Below are 16,515 nucleotides of genomic sequence, written 5' to 3'. Positions count from 1 at the left end.
AAACTTCGATTATTTTTTTTTAACTAAAGGGGCTGATACCTTAGAAAGAAATGGGGAACTACGAGCATCAGAACCTGCTGTGGAAGGCATTCCAACAAAAGTAAATCCCTACTCAGTCATAAATATTTCCCCAATGCAAGAAAAGGATCCATCCTCCTCCCCAGAACCAACTCCTCAAGATGAACCTCCAAGTCCGAATGTGTCCGGTGGCTATTCTGTCCCCGTGCCCTGTGGCTATGCTGTGCCATCCAATTTACCTTTGATACTGCCAGCATACTCCAGCCCTGTTATAATACGCAGTGTTTCCGTAGATGAAGAAGGTACTGTATTTACGCAGCTTATTTTGTTTGATGGGGAATCCTTGTTTAACTTCAGATACCTGTGCTGCTTTGTAAATGCTTATGTACCACTCAGCCTTGACATCTCTGGGGGATTTGGTGTCAGAATAACAGCTCTGTTGTGGGGTGGGAACTAAAATTTTGCTGAACTTAAAAGCATCGGTTTATTAAAACAAACAAAAAGACAGGGAAAAAGAAAACATTTTAATGGGACTCTGCCATATTAGGATTGAGATAGTTAAATTAAGATGTCTAAGAAAAAAACTAATATACGCAGCCAGTTCTTTTCCAGCCTTTTAAGTCCATGATGGTTGACCTTTAGTTTGCTGGCACCGTATCACAACATAAAGCACAAGTCAGGACTCCTGTCTTATCTTGCCATTAAAAATGATTAATGTTAATTCCCCCTTAATGTCATGAAATAATTTCCAGAGTAATAATTCAGTGCTCAGGCCAAGTGATTTCTTTGCAAACCCTTATTGTGCTTGATCTAGGTCCTGGCAGAGTTCCTGTCCCTTTTACCTTTTCTATATGCACTTCTGTTTGTTTTGTTTTGTTTTGTTTTGTTGTAAACCTTGTGAATTTAAAATTGCTGTGGGATTTTTTCCTTGATAATTTGGTGAATTCTCTTTGTCCTTTAGCATGATTGTAAGATGGAAGAGGAAACTGGAAAGGGGAATAACTATGGATTATTACAGAAACAGGAACAGTCCCCCTATTTTGTAACCAGAATTGCCAAAGTTGACAGCTTAATGTCAAGAGAGCAGAAAGCTTTCCATATCCTGTCTTTTTTTTTTTTTTTAATTTGTTTTGCTTTGAATACACTACTCTTTAGCTAGGAGGCAATTCTACTGTAATTCTATCTACTATATGTTTTTTGCAGCCTTTGCTATCTACTTCCATTTGGCATATAGGAGAGTAAAAGCAAAATTTTTGTTGTTATTGCCTGAAGAGGAATATATGATTGAGAGATTAGAATTATATACATCAGATATTGTAACTTCATTTTAGTAGCTCTTATACCAAATTGCTGCATCTGTGTGAATTCTTTCAGTTGCAAAAATAGAAAAGGTAGTGTGAAGAAACTCATACTTTTTTTAGACATACTTAAGAATAAAAGCATTGTGTGGAAGTAGATTATTTATTAACAATATTAGTAAAATCAGCTTCTTATACTAAAGTGTACCATTTGAACCTCACTGACATTATTCCAAGCATTTTATTGATTATATGTTTTTTTTTCTACTTCGCAGGTATGCAGTCAGCAACTGAAGAATGTCATTGTAATTCTTTAAACTCAGAGGAACCCCAAAATAGGTGATTGCCAGTTCAGCATGTTTTAATGATCTGTAAAACCTCAATTTCTGAGAAAACTTGCATTTGATAAATCAAATAGTTCATTTTTCATGTCTGATGCTTCCATGTTTTGTTATTTTCATCTTCTTAAATCCATAGCTCTGCTTGTTTACCAAAATCTGCACTGATTGAGGTCTAATGTGTATAACCATGTGTGACATTTTTGAAGGAATAAGATATAATTTTTGTAGAGTCATAACAACTGCCACAGAGTTGTGGAGATCTTGTAGCCTGCTTCTCTCAGCAGGACCACTGCCAACATGAGATCAGACCAGCCATGGCACGGTAGCTGTGAAAACCTCCAACGATGGAGGTGCGGCAGCTTTCCAATGCAATGTCTTTCTTGCTGCACTACCCTTTACATATTCTTCTTTCTTCCTTAATATCCAAAGCAAATGTTGCAATATGTTGACCATTCCCCACTTCTAAGTCATCTGATACTGCACACAAAAAAAAAGTTGGGCTCCATCACCTCTGTAGCTCTCTTTAAGATTGTCGTAGCTGCGGCTGAATCACTCTTCTCACCTGGCTAAGTAAGCTCCCTGTCTTCAACCTCTTTCTTGCAGGGCATGAGCTTTGGTCCCAGACCACTTTGGTAGCCCTGTGCTATACTCCAGTCAATTTCCCCACATCTCTCTAGAAGAGAGGCGTGCCAAAACTGGATGGGCTGCTGCAGGTTCAGCCTCACCTGTGGCAGCCAGAGGGAGGATAACAGCCTCCCCCAGCCCAATGGCTGCATACCTCTTCATATTTTTACTCTTATTTACAGTGGAAATGCTATCTGAGAGTTTTGTGTTCTAGTAAAATAAAAACAAAAGCATTTCTTGAGGTTGGAAGGGGAAGTGTTTTCAATTTATTGACTAAAACTGTCAGATAGAATAGATTATTAAATCCTAATTACATACTAAAGCAGTGTTTTTGAGTAAGTAGCAACCTAAAAGTGAGAACTGGAAGGCAGTGAGATGTTTTTATTTATTGACTTGGTTTCATGGTTGTTTAAAAGTATTGTCTTGTAGTTTTTAATGATTTTATGCCCTCCCTGCCCCCCCCCCCCTTTTTTTTCCCCTCAAGTGAAGATAACCAGGTCAAGAGAGAGGATGATGCTCTGGCAAAGTGGGTTGCAGATCCTGCAAACACTGCATGGATGGAAAGTAAGTAGCAGCGAGTTCAGAGCTAAACTGTAGAAGAAGGTCAGTTTTAAGTTGTGATAAACAGTGTATGTAATGTGTACGCACATGTATGTTTTACGGGAATGTCCGTGGTCACTTTTATTGTGGTTTTTCAGGCATGTTCTGGAGCCCAGTTGTACCCAGTTAAAATATTCAGTAGCATAACAAAATGTTGTATTTTAAAACAAAGTTAACATACACTTTTACATGATTCTGTGTTTTCCTTTAGAAAGTGATGAACTATTTCATATCCTCCAAAAAGCACTTCATGGAAAAGGAACCAAAATTCTTTGTTGCTCCTGTTCAGATTTTGGGTGATTGCTCATGTCTTTTTTGTTTTGTTTTTTTTGTAGACCCAGATGAAGTAATTTATGATGATGTACCAAGAGAAAATTCAGACTCTGAACCAGGTTTGAAGTCTTTGTAATAGAGACCATGCATATTTTAGTTTAAGTTGAAAGCAATGTCATATGGCCTGTGTGCATGTGTAATGAATAGATACATTAACTAAGTTCCATGTAAACAGAATTAGAACTCTGACAGTAATCAATAGGTCTTACAAAGTTCAAAATTAAAACTAACTTTTAACACGGTCTTGTCTCATCAGGTCTCCTACACCACTCTGCCCGTAAGCTGAATTCTGCTTTGTTTTATAGATACTCTGGGAAATCCCTAAGTGGTTGTGTTCTGTATATTAGAGAATTAAGTTGTGGGTGTTGTAGCTGTAGTGACCTAAACAAAGCAAAGTAGGTAGGGAAGGAGTGTTTTAAAGAGTTATCTAGTACAATGCAGCATTATCACAGTTGCACAGAGAACTGCTCTGTTCTTGGAAGTACCCCTTCACATAAAAATACCTGTTAGATGGAAACATGTTCAGCTCACTGAACGTCACTTGAAGAGGAGGTTCAGGGCAGCTATTCACCTTTCTGGCTTTGACTCTCCAGAAATGTTTTTTCTTCAGCTTTGGAGTGGTCTAGCTCCTTATTGTGCAACAGTGTTTGGAAGAGGCAGAATAAATCTTAAAGTAGTAGCTGAAGCCTAGATTTTACCTTTACTGGGTAGGAATAGTGGAGTTAGGGGGTCAAGAAGGCTGTTTAAACAAGTTTTTGGTCAGCTTTGTTGGGTGGTTTTTGTTCACAGTGTCTGTGCTTAAGGCTTGGTTGCTGCTAACAAACTGTTTGAATGGATCTGCTTATTGGAAACTCTACATCTACTTGTCATGGATCTCAGGGTACAGGCATTTATTTGATTCTGAAGTTGGCTATAACCATGTTAATGGTTCAAGAAAACACTTGGGACTTCTGGTGTGAAGCACAAAATTGTCTTTAAAGCCTTAACTTACTCATTTCTTGCCCTTAGTGCTATCCAGGCAAGACGTTTCGCAAACTTTATTACTAACATTCATTTTGTTTATTATTTCAATGTATTATGTTGCATTTAATGGCATGAATACTTTTAGTACCGGAAAGTCCCATAGTGGACTATGCCACTCTGGGCAGAGATGTCTTTGCGCTGTGATTGCTTGGTCTGGAAGCACATAGACCGAGGCCAGAGGCTGACCTGAGGGGATGTTCGTGTCATGGATGCTCTGCTGAAGACCTCTGTCAGAATTTTCAGCTTATCCCAGAAACTAATAATTAAAATTTTGACATTCTATTTGTCCCCGGAGTTACTGAAAGTTTCTGAGAAAATAGGTAGCAGGGGAAATTTCATCTTTGTACGTTCATGATCTTTATGTTTATTGCTGATATATTTTGACAGGCAGACATTCCTGTTTCAAGAAAAAAAAATAAATCTATCTGAGCTCAGTTTACATTAGTATGTAAACAAGATACATCCACTAAATCACTGGGTATAGTGTGTCCCAATAATTGCATTGCAAAATTTTGGCCTGGTTAAGTCTTGAATTATTTTGATTTACTATGATAATTCTTTTAAATTATTCATTGTGCTAGTTTACCACTAAGATGTGGTCCTTCAGGCAGTCTATTTTAAAGACAATCTTGATATACATGGAGACAAAAAAAAAATACATTTTTATTATTCCAAATGAGAGGAGATTCTTTCGTGGTAATTCAAAATAGTTTAACTAATGCTAATATTGGAAGATTTTTATTGGTCAAAATGTATTTTTTTAAAATCATAAAATCCTAGGATCAGCCAGATGTGTAGAATATGTCAGCTTTTCTTTCAAGTATATATTTTTTCTCAATTTAAGTAAAACTTTAATCTTAAAATAAAAGCATGGCTTTTGTTTACTGAATTTAATGTGAGACAGTTTTAAATGCTAAGTTATAACCTCTGACAATAGGGATTCCTGGCAGAACTGTCCATACTTTTCTACTTGTATTAACAAAGGATTCTGCATGTAGGGTGCAGTAGGGTGCATGCATGGTTGTTTCCTGAAAAATATTTGGCAATAAAAATTTTCCATTTTGTTTTGAGGTACTACATGTCTGTGCCAACTAAAACAGCAGCTGAGGTAACGATGGAAAGCTTAAAGTTTAAAAAAAAAAAAAAAAAAAAAAGTTGCCCAAGAAATGTGATTATTTGTAGTATTTTTTTCAGTAACTATTTTGGAAACATTTTTCCAGTGACTTTAACGGGTGGTACTTCGGTCAACCTCTGAAATAATAGCTTCCTAGATCTTGAGAAGGTTAATATTTCAAGCTCTTAGACTTGATGGACAAGGTAAGACAGGAGAGAATCCTAGTCACGGCAGGAGTGCCATTGTAGCTGCAAGAATGATGAGTCATAAAATACCAGAGTTTTGTAATGTATTTTTTGCTACTTTGGTCTGTTCTGCTTGAAATAGTGACATTTTCATTTGATTCTCAGAGTGTTTTAGCTTTTGTTTTTTTGATCATGAAAAATTCTTAGCAAGCTTGGAAGTTTACTGCTCAGTGCAGACATCTTCACAGCTACAGTTTGAGCTTCCATTGAATTTCTTCTAAAAAATATTGTGACATTTGGACAGAACAGCATAATTTGAGCATGGCATGTTTCTAAAGGTATCATGGTATGTACCCAGAACACCAGTCATGTGTCCTGTTCTAGTAATCTGTTACAGCAAATTGCCAACAAATTGCCATTTTGGATGTTTTGAATTTGGGTTGCTTTAAACATGTTAAAAAGTGCGCATACAAAAGTCTGCATAATTCCTTATGGTACATCTGAAAAAGGTTTTTGTTGTTTAAACAAAAAGGTATTTCAATGTAGCTTTCTTTTATTTTGGTTTAATTCTTACAGAAGAAATGATTTATGATGATGTTGAAAATGGTGATGATGGTGGAAACAGCTCGCTGGAATATGGGTGGAGTTCAAGTGAGTTTGAAAGCTATGAAGAACAAAGTGATTCTGAGTGTAAGAATGGAATGCCCAGCTCCTTTTTGCGAGGCAACCACAAAAGACATGTATGTATCCTGCAGTGCTGCTGTCATTGAGGTTATCCTGATTTTCAACACCTGCCTTTCTCACTTCTTCTGTATTTCCCTTCTTCTCAATCCATTTTCAAATACCAACATCTTTTTAAAGGAGACAGAAATCTGTCTCCTTTAAAGAGACTGTCGTTAAAAATAGGATGAATTTTCTTTGTGGGCAGTTCCTCACAGTTTCGGTTTTGCAGCTACTATATTAGTGTAAGTGGTAAATGTGTATGGAAAATAATGTGAAGAAGAAATGGGATAAGTCTGACAAAACTTGAAGTTTTGGGATCCTTTGGGCACTCAAAAGTCATAAAACTGTGCTAGTGTTCCCTACCTTTTTGTCTTAGGTCACTTTGGTTCTGTTTTCATTCACTTTGGTTGTTTGAAGGTGTGAAAATATTTTTGTGTGTGTGTGAAAGAGAAGTTTGTACCATTTATTAAGGGGAGAAGAAAGGTGGTGTGGTTAAAATGCTGTGTCTGTGACATCTCTGGTCCATGCCACAGGAGCCAGGAAGACACTGACAACATGGGTATGTGCCCTCCCTGCATCTTTTTGACTGCATGTCGGGAGGAGACCTGGACTCCTGTGCTGTCTCCTTCAGCTACCCTCCTTTTGCCCTCATGCCCTTTCTGTGAGAAGAAAGTCTTGTGTGGGAGCTGGGGCAGCCGTCCCGCTGCCAGTTCCCTGCTCTGAGGGCTTGGAGGATGCAGGCACGGTGCAGAGACTGGGCACAGCTTGTTTGAGAAGGGGGACGGGGTTTGGTGCCTGGAATCACTGCAAAAACCTCAGGGCTTCCTGGGCATGTGCTAACCAGTAAGAGATGCTGTAAGCTACTTCGTAATTGAGTATAGTCAGCATGCAAAATGCTCCAGTGGCAGTAGGATGTAGGGAGGCTGCCATGGCTGGGGTAGCACAGCAGTAGGAAGAGGAAAAACCAAAGGCTGGGGACTGAACCTGCCCATTCTGCTTGTTTTCTCATTAACGTAGGTGTGCTTGCTTTCTTTAGCTGCATTCTGCTTTTGGCTCTACATATTTTTTATCCTGATTTAAATACTACTACTACCACCTCATTTTACACCATTCTTCCAGGGACTGCGGCCCCAAGTACACTTGCACTTTCAAAAAGAAAATGTACAAGAACATTAGGGAACTTGCTCAGCACTTGTTCTTCCATGGCACCCTTATTTTGATTTTGCAGGCTTCTTATCTTAATGAAAACAAAAGCCTCACTGTCTTTGTCTCCCTTCGGTACCCCTTACCTGCTTTCCCCTGACCTCCATCCTTGCTGCGTGCCCTTTGGAAATCAGGGAGTGAGCAATTAGCTGGAAAACTTGATCCCACTCAAATCAGCACTTTGTAAGCTGAGTGCTGATGTTGTGCGTTTCAGTGGTTTTTTTTTTTTTTGGTTTTGTTTTTTGACCTGACTAGAAAGAACAAGTTCAAGCTATTGCAGCAGTTTCTTTCTGGGGAGGTGTTGGACTAGCCTGAAGAAAACTGAGTTTGGTTTTTGAATACCTTTGGAAGAGACTGAGAATTACTTTGCACTTGAGCTTGTAAGTCTTAGCATGGCTGTTGGTTTGTTCTTCTGAGGATAGGGGTGAGGAGCCTAGGAATAAATTTGCTGGTGGATGGAGAAGTTGGAGAGACCACCCACACCTGTATGGGTGTACTGGGAGCTGGAGAAGTCAGGAAGCTAGAGAAGGGGTTTGGAGGAGGATGAGGAAAGACTGAAACTTTAGGATTGTTAAGATAAACAACCAAGCCCTTGCATCAGCATTTCAGTAGTAGGCAGAAACCACTCCCCTTTATACCTGTTCCCTTTATCCATTCCTTTGACTAACTCTCACTTCTCCTCAGGTCTTGTGATGGATGTTAGCAGTGTTTTCCCAGCATGTCTCCTTGTAAAGTCTTTTAGAGCCTGTGAGGGACTTGTCTTACTATTTTTTTCTGTTGGTTGAAAAGCATGGGAAGGTTGGAGGCATGATTTTAATTGTAAGTGGTGGTATGACTTCCCTCAAAGTCACTTTTATTATAAGTTTTGAATTGTTATCTTAAATTTTATTTTTTAAGAATAGAAAATGTTTGTACTATCAAATATTTCTCAGCTGTGAACTAGATTCTGTTCTTAATTACACTGCTGTAATGCCAGAATCATCGTGTTGGAGGTAATTGCATCCTGACCCAGCCTAGCAGAGCTAAATGCTGGACCTGCCCCTTTGTTTTCAGCTCAGCCGGCCTTCTCTTTCCTGATGCTTTGATTGTGTGCCAGATAATTCTGTTGACATCAAGCTGAGGGTTTTTCCATTGGGCTTCTTTTCTGTTATAAGGCACACAAAATATTTTTTTCTGATTGAATTTTTGCTGCTTTTATCTTGCTTTCTCAAAATGTTTAGTGAGGATTAATTAGTACTCCAGGGTATTTCTCCGTGAGAACTTCCTTACCTTGCAAGTGCTTGTACTGATGTACAAGGTGCTTATGCCTGCAGTCATTCAATGAGGCTGTGACAGTGCAAAGATGCATGCTTCCCAACTCCCACACATGTGGGAACTACAAGCCTGTGCATCCTCCCTTCTTATTTGCTCCTTACCCAACTTGCTAGTACAGTAGATCTCCATTTTCTCAGGTGCCACCAACTTCTGCAGCTCCTTCAGCCCTTGAGAATTCCTCTGATTTGCTGTTTTGAGAGAGCCAGAAATGTACTGGCAAGGGGTGCTCTTCTGAATGATGAGCTTGAAACTGATGTGTCATTTCCAAACGGTTTGTAAGAGATGCGCACGGTATAAATAACATGCAGTTAGCTTAGACTAAGTGACTTTGTCCCTCTCTTTACATAGCTGCCAGCACAGCGCAAAGGTGCCTGGCCGACTTTTGGTAAGTCCAGCGATCTGCAGCAGTAACGGTCCACTCGTCGGGCTGGAGCTTCCCTGAACGAACGTTTTCTCAGTTATCTGTGTGTCAGGAGGCAGACTGGGCAACATGCATGATGTATTTGAGTACTTTAGCATAACATTTGCACTACAGGCTTTTTGAAAAGATTGTGTCTTTTTATGCACTGTAGCTTTCTCATGACCTAACGCGTTTAAAGGAGCATTATGAAAAAAAGATGAAAGATTTGATGGCAAACACTGTGGGAGCAGTAGAGATTCAGCAACTAAAGCAAAAACATGAGCTGAAGGTAGTGTAGTTAATTTTTGTAATTAGCTATTTTTAAATGATTGCTTTTCCATCACAGACAATATTGTCTTTTAATAATGGCTTGAAAAAGTGGACAATAATTTGTTTAAAATAGTTCTAAATGTGCTGGATTGCTATGTAGTTTGTCTTAAAAGTGCTTTGTCAAGGACTTTTTCTCATGTTTATTTGTAAATTGTAACAGTTTCAGAAGATCAGGTAGGGCATTGGCCTGCCCTTATCCCAGAGTCTGAGCGAGGAGTGAGCCCTGGTGCCTTTGTGAAACCCCAGTGAGCTCCACAGGGCGAGCATGACCCTGGCGCTCTGTCCGTGTCGAATCAAATTGTAGGACAGAGAATCTCGCTGCTGGCCATTCTGAATGGAGCCAGCATGAAAAGGCTGTTTTTTTGCTAAAAACTTCAGCTCAGACAGAAAAAAACTGCCTGAGTGCAGCAAGACAGCTTTGTTTGTATTCTAGTGCAACTGATGATGTCAGCACGGTTCTGGCAGTAGTGGGTTTTTATTTTTATTTTTTTTTCTTTTTTGCCTTGGCAGCATTTAGGAAAGGAAGGGTACAAAGCAGTTTTTAATGAACATATTCTAGCAAAGCAGCACTACTTTTTTTCATTAAACTTTTTTGCTGTAGTATTGTACTTCAAAATATACTTAATTAGATCAACTTACTGATTTCTTCAATTACTGAAATTATTAGTTGTAACATTTTCTGCAAAACACAGTGTTTATTTAAGAATATAGTTAATACAGAACCGAATTTTTAGGTCAGAAATACTTCGGCAGAGTTAGTAGAAGATGAATAAGAACCCTTACCATTAGTGATAAGTTTTCAGTGTTTATATATTGTAAAGTCAAGCTTTTGAGACTATTCTAAGTTCAGATGTTTGAAGCAGAAGGGTTCTTAAAGCATTCCTGTTATATTGGGTGTGCATATGAGGTTGTCAGAAAGTGAGACCCTTTCTCAAGGTTTGATTTGATTAGGAAGTACAGATGCTCAGATCTGTGGTTTGAGGGATTTGTGTACTTACTATAGCTATTTCTTTGACTTTGGGCTGTATTTATAGCCTAAACCACTTGACAACATTCTTTTAAGAGATATTTGGATCAAAAGCATTCTGCATGTTACGCTCAAGTCAGTTGCTATTATTCGCTGAACATGTAGACTGTATTTTTTATCTTACAGATGCAAAAGCTCATGAGAGCTGCTAGAGAAGGTACCAAAGATGGACTTGAAAAAACAAAAGCAGCTGTGAAAAAGGGTCGTTCTTTCATTAGAACTAAGTCTTTTATTTCCCAAGGTATGTGTGTCGGTTATACTGTGCTAATGTTGTTTTTTTCTAGTCATTTCTGACAAAGGAAACAAATAGCCTAGCAGTTTCTTATACTAGGAGCTGAGTACTGGTTGCATCAAATCATAGAATCACAGAATGGTTTGGGTTGGAAGGGACCCTGAACATCACCTAGTTCCAACCCCCCTGCCATGGGCAGGGATGCCACCCACTAGGTCAGGTTGCCAAATCAGCTCTGTCAGCAATAGTGTAACATTCAGTTCAGATCACAGTACGGTCAGTGCATCTTGAGTAGTTTTATGTTTGGGGTGCAGGCCTCAGTGACCTAAGGAACCTGAGGACAACACAGAAGGGTCCACTTAAAAAATAACGGTGTCATAGATGCTAGGTGGATACTGGTATATGGGGATTATAGAAATCAATGTTAAGGTACTAAGCCTGTCCACTTCCCTACATCTAATAACTCCTGAGTGTCTGTTAGTAAGAAATTCTGCTGTTATGACCTGGATTTCAGTGGAGTGATAGCTGACTATTTACAATGTCTATAACGGCCAAAAAGGATAACAAAAACTCTGTGCCTGAGAGTGGAAGCAGGGAAAGAGTCTTCTGCTTTATCAGTTTGCTGATTTCTAGCAAAAGCTGGGTTTTGAGTTGGGAACTGTCACAACAGAAGAGGATCTAAAATAAAAAAGCTAGAAGTATTTATGTTCTTCTAATTTAAAACAGACATCAGTCCTGTGTCATGACCCTCAGCAGCCACAGTCCACAGCTACTTTTTGCATGTGGTAGTGACTGTACACAAATTTATTCTCCAGGATAAGTCTGAGAGGTAGTCTGTTTTTCTGCTCAAGTTTCTGCCCAACTAATTAAACGGTTGTAACTTCAGAGCTTCTAAAACTACAGTTTTAAGAAGCCAAAACCACAAGACTGGAACAAGATGTTTTTAGCAAGTGAGCTAACATAAAGCTGCATCCTATCTGTAAGGACTAGTGCACATCTCATCATGGCCTCTAATAACTGGCTCTAAATTTAGATGAGTCACAGCCATAAAATAGAAGATTATTTGCAGAAGCTTTAATGATCAAAAATGTATCCTCACCCTCTTGCTGTTACACAGGAGAAAATCATCTTCGTTAGTGTTGCAATGGACCCAGTACTCCTCCTTAACGTTTCTAGAGATTAGGTAGCAGATGCAGGATATCTGTGGAAGATTTAATCCTCTAGCCACTTACCAAATCAGCAGGGAGCATGTGACAAATTTGTTGATAAATCTTATTAATTCCGCTAGCCAACAAAACTGTTTCCCTTAATTCTCTTTGTGCGCTAAGCCACAGTTTCTCACACAGTTCCTTCTCTCTCCTCTGCTGGTGTCTGGCTGTTTTGCTGGCTGTGTACTGCCACCTATCAGTGCACTTTGGTGGTGCTTTTCAAATGAAATCAGTGGCTTTGAGAAGTCCATAGGGACCAATGGAGAATTCCTTATTCTCATTTCTTTTGAAGGCCAATAATTTGATATGTTTGGCTACTGTTCTTAGTTCAGTTAATAGAAAGTTGTATGAATTTTCTGGCACTGAGTCATGTTATGTCTGTGTTTAATTTCATCCCAAAGGTTATTTGTTTTAAAACTGTAGGCCCTGGAGTTGCAGAGCTTTAACCCTAGTTGTCATGTCCTGCAGTCTGGGCAGCTCTGTGCTCCTAGCTGTAAAGAGAAAGGAGAAATCATGCAAAAGATGCATAGGATATCTCCTGCTGTGTGGATTTTAGGACTTTGAGATAGCTTTTGAAATACGCTCTGTATTAGAGCGCCTATCAGTGCTGGTATTTTTGTGATTTCACAGGTAATACAGAAATGCTGAGAAAATTACATTTGTACAGTAAGTGAAAATCAGGCTACGTTGTAAATACTATTCTTGGGTAAAAGTATCTTTGTCTTTCAATCTCTATGTTGTAAAAGCTGACATTTTGGTTATTCAACTATTTGTAGATCATAGATCGTCATGTCTGGAAGAAGAGGAGCTAAATTTATTTATTGATGTGGACTGTATGCATGCAGAAGCAATCATGACCCCTATGCCTGAAGGATTATCGCAGCAGCAGGTAATAGGCTTTTCAAAACCTGGTCTTTTACCTCTTTTTTTGCTCCCCCTTCTTTGCATCAGTAGCTCTCAGGTGCCTTCCTCTTCAAACATTCTGGCATATAATATAATATAAACTAAAGGCAGATTAAATTCAGACCTGAATAAGTAGTTTTTTGAAAATTGGTGTGTGTGTGTGAATTGTATCAATCCAGAACTCAGCCAGAGGTACAAAATGTTTTGCATTATAAAATTAGGAACTACAGTAATTACTTCATTTTACTGCCTAAACACCTAAAGCTGAATGTGGTGGTTTGGAGTAAAAGATAAGAGTTTAAGCATTTTTGCTGAGTCAGAACACATTGCTGGTGCTCTGGGAGTTCTCTTTTAAATGCAGAGAACATTCTGCGTGCTCTCTGCATCTTAAGATTTCTCCTGATCTAAAAAACTTGTCCACAATAAAGTCAAGTCTACAGAACAGTATAGTTTGCTGTTCACCACCTCATATTCTATGGTCACTGTGGAAACCACGTCAGAAGACACTGAAATCAGCATAGGTTTGAATTTTTGGCTGAAAATAAATCCTGTGGGTTCGTGTTACTGTATTGTTGTGACAGTTTAATAACTGTGTGAGAGTTTTTAGTATCTTGTGGTGTGAAGTCATGAGTTGGTCAGTACCTTAAAAAAAAGAGTGGCAAGGCTAATAGTATTCTTGAAAAATAAGGAGCAGTTGAAGAGTGGTACAGGCATTTGTTTTGCTTGGTGAGTTCTGTTTTTCTAATGTGTTTAGCACAATGCAGTGCTAGATCTTGTAACGATACAACTACCAAATGTATTATATTACTGTAACATCCCAGCATCACCGAAAGCTGTATTTTCTTTCTTTCCAAATACGGGTTTGAGTGTTTCACTGTTTTTTTTGTAGGTAATTAAAAATGGTTGTATTTTCTTCAGGAAAGATAGAGAGCTCTTAATTTGGAGTAAGCTGTTAACTGCTGTGTAGATCATGATATATATTGTGTATCTACCCATGAAGGGCAGCCCAGCTGAGCAGGGACGGAGTTAGGAAAGCCAAAGCTCATCTGGAGCTTGAGAGATGGGAAGGACAGCAAGAAAGGTTCCTTGTATGTACACTGACAGCAAAAGGAAGGCTGATATAAATATGGGTCTTCTGCCTGATGGGACGGGGGACCCTTGTGACAAAGCATACTGAGAAGACTGAGGAAGTCAGTGCCACCTTTGCCTCAGCTCTTACTGGTAAGGTTTTTCTTCAGGCCTTTGAAGCGCCAAGCCTAGAGGCAGCTTGTGTTAGGGTGAAGCATTACCTGCAGTGGAAGAATCATAGAATATCCCGAGTTGGAAGGGACCCATAAGGACCATCAAGTCCAACTCCTGGCACCGCACAGGTCTGCCCAAAAGTTTAGACCATGTGACTAAGTGCACAGTCCAATCGCTTCTTAAATTCAGGCAGGCTTAGCGCAGTGACTGCTTCACTGGGGAGCCTGTTCCAGTGTGCGACCACCCTCTCAGTGAAGAACCTCTTCCTGATGTCCAGCCTAAACTTCCCCTGCCTCAGCTTAACACCGTTCCCACGGGTCCTGTCACTGGTGATAACGGAGAATAGGTCACCTGCCTCTCCACTCCCCCTCGCGAGGAAGTTGTGGAAGATACAGTTAAGGTGTACTTTGGCTGGATGGACGTGTACCTGTCCGTGAAACCGGGTGATACATGTTTAGTGGTTCTGAAGGTATGGTCTTGATCATCTAAGATCACAGTGATTCAAAAAATTTAGTTATCACGCTCATCCTCAAGAAGGAGGGCCTGGGAAACTAGGGTCTGGCTGGCCTTATCATTGTCCCTGGGAGGTTACGGAGCAAATCCTCCTAGTAGCTATTTCTGAGTTTGTGAGGGACAGAAGGATGATTGGGAACAGTCTTCAGGAAGTCCATTTGTGCCTGACCAGCCTTGGTGCCTTTGGGATGACTAGCTTGTGGGTGGGGAACATGGAGGGTGTCATTCCACTTTTGCTTTAGGAAGGCCTTCAGCACAGTCTCCAGAAGTATCCTTGTAGCTGTGTGTGTAATATAATTCGTACAGGCAGACTATAAATTGAGTGGAAAACAGGTTGAAACACCCTGCTCAGAGGGGTGTAATCAGTGGTACAAAGTCCAGCAAGTGGCCGGTGTTAGTGGTGTCTGTCCCTCAGGAGGTGATACAGGGCCAGTGATGCTTAATGTCTTTATCAATGGTCTGGGTACCAGCTGCAGTGCTCCCATCAGTGTGTCTGCAGGAGAAACCAAATTGATGCGGGCAGCATGTACAATGCTGGAAGGTAGGGCTGCTCTTCTGGGTGACCTTGATGGCTCGAGGAGCTGGGCTCACAGCAAGCTGCAGTGGTTCAACAAAGGCAAACACAAGTCCTGGCTTTTGGGCAGAGTATCCCTGTGCCACAGGCAGGGACAGGAGGCTACACAGCAGCCCTGGGGGTCCCAGTTGGACTGGGAAGCCCCTTCCAACCTGAATTACTCTGCAGTGAGTTGTCTTTATGGATGTTCTTGCTTTAAACGGTAGGTGGCATGGTAGCTTATGTTTAAAAGCAAGCTCCTGTTTAAATACTATGTCCTGCTTCGGATCTCAATCGTGTTAGCTTTTGTGTCATTTTAAGACTGTGACTCGAATTCTTATTTTAAGTTGTTTATGTTTATATGCTATTTTTACTAGCAAAAATGCTAATATAAATGTAAGACTTCCATGCAAGCCTACTGTAAGTTACATATATCATGATGACCAGTAGGCGCTGTTAAACATTTATTTTCTGTATTGTACAGCCTGAAAAAACATAATTCAAAGATATTTATTCTTTTCAAATGGGTGAACTGTGACTAAGAGTAGCAATAGTATCTTTTATTAGAGCAGCCAATATGTTACACCCAATAAAAAACTTAAATCTAGTCTAAGCACAAATTAGACACAACGAATTTTACCATTTATGTCTTTAAGCAAGGCCTCAGATAATTTTGAAGTCTTCCTTTGAAATGCCAGCACTTGAAAGAAAATCCTTACATGACCTACACATAATTTAATAATATGAAATTCAAGTGTGAAGAATTAAAGGCAGCTGTGGAGAAGAAAGCATGAGGCCATGGGGTACAGAAGCAGAGGAGTTTCAAGAGAAGCAAGTCTGAGATGTGAATTTCATGGTCTTTTAGGCTAGCTTAAAGTAGTAAAAGAAGCAGTTTTGCCTTTCCTTGTACTTCTGGGGAAGTGGCGTGTTCCTGCCTTCCTACCGTCTTCTCCCTCAAGCAGAACACCGCTTTTGAAAGTTGGATTAGGAAGTGGATTTGGGTGAAGACAAATCCTTAAAAATAGCAAGAAATATAATCCATAGCAGTTGGGAGTTTTACTTTTAAATCAGATCAATTTCTTTGTCCTTCCTCTCATGTTACCTGCACGTGTATACGGTATGTTTCAGCTAAATAACAGAATTAGGGAGTGAAGAAGGATGTGATGAATAGCCTGGAGTTTGTAAACATGAAATATGATAGTATTTCCTGAAACTTACAATTCTGTTGATTGGTATAAATATAGATAAGGTTTTCACTTTAATATCCGACCGCGCCCCCCCTGCCCCCAAAAAAATCCCAACTAAGATACTTTCTCATAATGAATAAATCG

The 16,515-nt window shown here is 39.6% G+C and overlaps 1 protein-coding gene across 8 annotated transcripts in view; it reads left to right on the top strand.

Annotated features, from left to right (window-relative positions):
• Positions 1–16,515, top strand: part of ARHGEF10 (Rho guanine nucleotide exchange factor 10) — a 121,108-nt gene that overhangs the window by 33,129 nt on the left and 71,464 nt on the right. For 6 of the 8 annotated variants that reach the window (XM_066994812.1, XM_048051736.2, XM_048051735.2 and 3 more), the window contains 8 exons: positions 30–320; positions 1,592–1,655; positions 2,766–2,845; positions 3,217–3,273; positions 6,113–6,276; positions 9,349–9,465; positions 10,660–10,774; positions 12,750–12,862. In XM_066994812.1, coding sequence (XP_066850913.1) covers positions 30–320; positions 1,592–1,655; positions 2,766–2,845; positions 3,217–3,273; positions 6,113–6,276; positions 9,349–9,465; positions 10,660–10,774; positions 12,750–12,862 — 1,001 coding nt within the window. Of the gene's footprint in view, positions 1–29; positions 321–1,591; positions 1,656–2,765; positions 2,846–3,216; positions 3,274–6,112; positions 6,277–9,124; positions 9,162–9,348; positions 9,466–10,659; positions 10,775–12,749; positions 12,863–16,515 lie in introns of those variants that run through there. The other 2 variants (XM_066994813.1, XM_066994816.1) reach the window with 2 other exon arrangements.

This window comes from Anser cygnoides, chromosome 3 (assembly GCF_040182565.1).
Source record: "Anser cygnoides isolate HZ-2024a breed goose chromosome 3, Taihu_goose_T2T_genome, whole genome shotgun sequence".
NCBI lineage: Eukaryota > Metazoa > Chordata > Aves > Anseriformes > Anatidae > Anser > Anser cygnoides.
Note: the sequence above shows the minus strand (reverse complement) of the source record. Positions and strands in the feature narration are given on the sequence as shown.